Source organism: Hoplias malabaricus, chromosome 17 (assembly GCF_029633855.1).
Source record: "Hoplias malabaricus isolate fHopMal1 chromosome 17, fHopMal1.hap1, whole genome shotgun sequence".
Taxonomy (NCBI): Eukaryota; Metazoa; Chordata; class Actinopteri; order Characiformes; family Erythrinidae; genus Hoplias; species Hoplias malabaricus.
In genome coordinates, this window is record NC_089816.1 from 20,896,595 (window position 1) to 20,902,212 (window position 5,618).

The window sequence follows — 5,618 nt, forward strand, 5'->3', positions numbered from 1 at the left end:
AGAGAGAGAGAGAGAGAGAGAGAGAGAGACAGGTTGAAAGACAAAGGAGTGACCTAGAGCAGGAGAAAGAGAGAGAAGAGGGAGGGAAGAAAGTGTGGGAAGACAGAGAGAGAGAGAAAGATGGGCAGAGAGAGGGGGAGAGAGACAGGGGGGTTAAGAGAGAGAGAGAGAGAGAGAGAGAGAGAGAGAGAGAGAGAGAGGGAGGGAGGGAGTCAGCATGCCATAAATCCACCTCAGTCCATGCCCAGAGCTGAGAGCATGTACCGTTGAACACGGCTTGAGCGAATCATGAAAGCCACAAAAAACATAATTTCCTCCATTAAATAGATTATATTTCCTCTTTTTTCTCCGTTTAATGCAATGGACAAATAATTCTATTTTACAGAAAGAGTCTTTAAAATACAGCACTTATAAAAAACTCTCCATTAACAGAAAGCAAAAGATAAAATTCTTCAACAGTGCAAAGGCACTTTCTGGAAATTCAAAGGATGCGAGCAGTTTTATTGTGTGTTTATAATCCCACTCACCGTCGCATACCGACACAGGAATGTCAGTTCATCGCACTTCTGCAAAAAATCAGGACGGCATCGTCCTCAGGAGGAAAAATATACTTCGATATATATTTACTTTCATTAAAAAAGCATTGAGCTGTTCCACACACGTTCTCGCTAGTCATGTTTTCTTTTCAAGTAGAGGAAATAATTTAAACTTTAGAGAAAATAATAATACTCTTGATCTTTTGCTCTTTTTTGTATTTTTGTTCTGATGTTTTGTATTCTGTCCGTCTGTTTGTTTTTACTAATTTGTACAGCTTCAGAAAGACGAATGAAAAAAGGCTTAGGTTGCGTCGTTGGGTTGATTTGAGTCGTTGGTTGTTTGTTGGAGTCTTATGCTGTCGATGCATCTTTAATTATAAAGACTAATGGGGAAAGAGGGGGGTGCTTTTACAGCTGACTCATTGCAGTTTGCTTCTCCAGAACTTCAAGGTAATCAGGCTCTGCTTTCAGCTTGCTGGGGAGTAAAGGGTGTTCCACCTTGCCTTGCTCGCCGTATTTCCTCGGGGTCCCGTAAAGCACTGTTTTGCTCAGGCGATCCTGGTTGTGCCGTCTCTGGTCGTACGGCGGGACGAAGGGCCTTTTGGGCAAAGTGCAAAAGCTATAAGAGAGCGGTCCTGCTGTGGGCAGCTCCTTGGCTCTTTCGGCGATGTTCTGGTAGAGCAGCTCCGGTTCCGTGCGGACGCATGATTTATCCGTGAACTCCACCGTGCTCACTGTGTACGCTGGACTTCTCGCAAGCTCCTCTTTCTTGGCGTCCAAAGCTTGGCTGAAGCTCAGTTCTTTCAGGTTCCTGTAGTAGGCCACCTGCTCGCTCTCCTTTTGCATGTAGATGGGGTTCTGGCACATCTGTCCCACCGAGGGAGGGATATAGTTGTACACACGGTTCTCACTTTTGTTGACGCTGGGTTCTGTTGTATACGAGCCATACTGAACTTGAAAAGAGCTCAAGTCCATATTGTTTGCCCCCGAAGGAACACTGTCAACTCCTTTACGTCGTTTCAGGACAAATACAAAGAGACCAGCGCCGAAGCAGACAGAGAGGATGAACACCACCAGGAGGCCCAAGATGAGCACTGATAAAGGCACCTCTGGGTGCGTTTCTGGGATTCTGTCAGTAGGGGTCGCCACAGAGACAGGGGTTTCTGAGGTGCTGGACATAATTACAGTAGGGGCCTTTGTTGGCATAACTTCACCAGTGTCTGGACAGATGGCGTCATTTCGCAAAGAACGCAGCAAACGTCCTGCATGTTTTGAAGGAGAGTCGCATGTAATCTCATTCACCACCACACTAGTGCTGGATAACTCCATCCAGTTTTTAAGTGCCACAATGTCACAAGTGCAGTCCCATGGATTCTCCTGGAGGTCTATCTGGATGAAGGCCGAAAGCTGGTCCAGAACGCCACGTACCGGCAAATAGGAAAAGTGATTATTTCTCAGATTAAGCCTCGTTAGCATAGTTCCTCCAAAGACGTTGTCAGGGAGGGACCTCAGCAGGTTGTTGTTGAGAAACAGCAGCTGCAGGTTGTGCAGGGAGTTGAATGTGTTGGGCAAAATGTCTTTGATGATGTTGTATTCCAGGTAAAGGTACTGCAAGCTCTGCAACCCAGCAAACAAAGACTGGGACAAGCTCTCAATGTAGTTTCCATTAAGATAAAGTCTGCGCAAATTGGTCAGATTCTCAAAGGCGCCATCCTGAATGATGGCTATCCTGTTGTTCCCTAAATGAAGAAGCTCAAGGGAGCTGTACTCAGTCAGGTCCGCTCTGTAAATTGTCTGCAGGTAGTTTCCAGTCAAATGCAACTTCTTTGGGTACGAAGGCTTGGGCTGGAGCTCGGAGATGTTGTGCAGCTTTCTTTCCTGGCAGTTAACGTTTAATCCACTGTCAGGATTTTGGGCCGTGCACACACAAATGCTCGGACAGCTCATCGGCACCGGAGATCTGGTCTGGTAGACCATGATCGGGCCAAAAACATGCCGATCTCTTCCAGGAGTCACTCGAGGAGTTGGCCTGTGCCGCATTTTTGGAGGCCGCGATGCTTTCGGGGCTCGGCTCGGTGTGACCCTGGCTCGTACCGTTGGAGATGGGGCTCGTTGTTGAGCGTCAGGTGGCGCCTGAGGGGCACGATGACCCGACTCACTTGCAGGACCTCGTCTTGGGCACAAATCCTGCTTGATAAGCTGCGTGACGTCCTTCCCGTGCAGCCGGAAGGGCGTCTCACAAACTATGTCACCCACGAAGACGGCGATGGTATCCAGCCAGGCTTTGAGCGGTATCAAGTCACATGTACAATTCCATGGGTTCTCCTCTAGCTGAATCTCCATGATGCCGCCTATGTGCTCCAGAACGCCAGCAAAGGGCAGCATTTTTAGCCGGTTCCCTCTGAGGTCCAAATGGGTCAGCATGACGAAACGGAAGATGTTATTGGGCAGTGACAGCAAGAGGTTATCATTGAGGATCAGGACTTTGAGCTTGTTGAGTTTGTTGAAAGCACCTGCCTCTATGGTGCTGATGTAGTTGTAATCAGCCTGGAGATACTCCAAACTTTCCAGGCCAGACAACGTGTCCTCTTTAATAATCTCCAAGTGATTGTTGTTGAGATGGAGACGTTTGAGGTTCCTCAAGCCAACGAAAGCTCCGGTTTTGATCTCCTGCAGCCCATTGTTGCCCAAATGGAGTGAGGTCACGTTGCCGTAGTTGGCAAACTCATTGGGGTTGAGCTTGGTGAGATGGTTGCCGTTGAGGAACAGCTGGCTGACCTTGTTCTGTGGTGGCTGAAAGGAGCTTACACTGGTGAAGCCTTTGCTTTCACAGTTGATGTTCAGCATGCTCTCCTTTTCCTCGCAGGAGCAGCGGTTCCTGCAGATGTCCTTGGAAGTTTTACGGCTCTCGACTCGCGATGAGAAGCCGGACACTGTCAAAACGCTCAGCAGCAGGATGTTGTTCAGCATTTTGACAACAACAGAGAGCATGAAAGCCTCCCGATCTCCCGCACAAAGGGAGCGAGAGAGCACCAGAAAGGAGAAGGAGAAAGGGGCGGGGGGAAAGGGACGAGGGTCAGTATGCACCGGGAGCAGACCTGAGCATCAGCCGGTTTTCTTTTAGATCCAGATGTGTCAGCATGACGAAGCGGAAGATGCTTTTGGGCAGAAAATGCAAGACTTTTCGAATTGGGTCGAGTTTATGAAAGTGCCTACCTTTATGACAACAATGTAGATTTAATTATCTGGTAGATACTCCCAACTTCAAGCCCAGAAATAGGTGTCCTTTTTCATAATCTCCAAGTCGATGTTATCATTTCATGCTCCTTTTTTTTAACCGTTTATTACCCAAATGATGCGAGGGATGGAGTGGTCACACTGCTGCAATTGACAAAGATACTCCAAACTTTCCAGACTGGAAAAAGATGTCTTGTTATAATCTCCGATTTGAGGTTCCACAAAACTCCCGTTCTGGTCTCTCTCAGCCTGTTATTGCCCAGAAGGAGGAGGAAAAGGGAGAAAGGAGAAGGGATAAGGAGAAAGAGAAGGAGAAGGAAAAGGAGGAGGGGGAGAAATGTAAAGCGAGGAAGGGTCAAGCAGTTCCAGCACTGCGCTCCATGGAGATTCCTCTTAAATCCTGATTGTTGAGGTGGAGGAGGGGTCCAAGCGCTCATCTGAATCCAGAGCCATCTCAGTCCCGGGGTTTAGGAGCGAGACGGAAGGCAGCAGCGTCCCAGTGTTAATGGCATTTCCGAGGCTGGTTCAGAGAGCTGCTGGAGAGCTCTCGCTTTCAGCTCATATGAGCTCTCATTCTTCTCTGAATAAGAAAAAAGAACAGAGAGAGAGAGAGGTGGAGAGAGAGAGAGAGCGAGAGAGCGAGAGAGGAGAGAGAGAGAGAGAGAGAGAGAGAGAGAGAGAGAGAGAGAGAGAGAGAGAGAAGCAATGGTGAGCTCAGCGAGGTCCGGACTGAGGGGAAGTGCAAAGGGGCTCTGAGCCCTCGCGCCCGTGTGTGTGTGTGAGAGAGAGAGAGAGAGAGAGAGAGAGAGAGAGAGAGAGAGAGAGAGAGAGAGAGAGGAGAGGGAGAGTGTCCGCAAGCATGTGTGTGTGTGTGTGTGGGGGGGGATTTTAGCTCTGCGTCCTCCCACAGAGAAGCGTCACCAAGCAGTCAGAGCCAAAAAATAAATAAATAAATAAAAAAACAACAAAAAAAACACCTTGTATTTTGTTTCTACTGGAAGGGATTCAGCTCTAAATTATCAACATGTTCAATAGTAATGATAAAATATCTTATTAAAAATACAGCTATCTGATAATAACTATATAAAATTTAATTAGCATGTTATTGGATAAAGATTATATTTCAAATAACAGCAAAATTAATAACTTTTTTCTTCTAATAATCTTCTAAAATAACACACACACACACACACACACACAGATCCTTTCCAGTGCAAGTAAAACATATAAGAATCACTTTACTGATGCCCTAAATTTAATTCATATTAAATTAACAAATATTTCTTAATCAGTTCCATTTAAAGCATCGTATTTATTCAGTTATTTATTATAATAAAGTGTTTATGTGGTTATGTAGTAAAGTAAGCACAGAAAGCATCCAGGAAAAAAAAATCTTATGAGATCCTGTGCATAATTCCACTGCACTTTCCTGTAAAGCCGTGTCACTGCGTAGTGGAGGACGGTGGAGGTGCTCTGCGCGCTTCCCGCCACTAGGAGGTGGAATAATCTTCTCCAAAGCCTTCCAAACAAAACTGAGCCCTAAGTGTCCAACTTCTTCTGCTTCAGACTCATTTACAAAACAACGACAAAGCAGCTGCTGCAAGGAAACGGGTAAAAAAAAAAATATAAAATATAGTAAAAATAAAAAACTCTGGACTGACAGAGAATTGATCCCTGGCTCGGGAAGGGATTAAAATTACAAACGCCCTGGAGGCATAAGGTGAGCTGCTCATGAATTATTGACTCGAAGGAGGCAGGCTGGAGATAAGAATCACCAGAAGAGAATCCGTAAAGAGGTAAATAGATAAATAAAGTGTGTGTGTGTGTGTGTGTGTGTGCGAGAGA

The 5,618-nt window shown here is 46.3% G+C and overlaps 1 protein-coding gene across 1 annotated transcript; it reads right to left on the reverse strand.

Annotated features, from left to right (window-relative positions):
* Positions 1 to 345: 345 nt before the first annotated feature.
* On the reverse strand, positions 346 to 4,252 carry slitrk2 (SLIT and NTRK-like family, member 2). The gene has a single exon (XM_066649192.1). It carries the CDS (start codon positions 3,525 to 3,527, stop codon positions 945 to 947), a length of 2,583 nt encoding a protein of 860 aa, XP_066505289.1. The 5' UTR covers positions 3,528 to 4,252; the 3' UTR covers positions 346 to 944.
* Between the last annotated feature and the right edge of the window lie 1,366 nt (positions 4,253 to 5,618).

What these genes read in the sequence shown, in the direction of transcription:
- slitrk2 (XM_066649192.1), bottom strand. Translation starts at nt 3,527, where the DNA reads ATGCTCTCTGTTGTTGTCAAAATGCTGAACAACATCCTGCTGCTGAGC.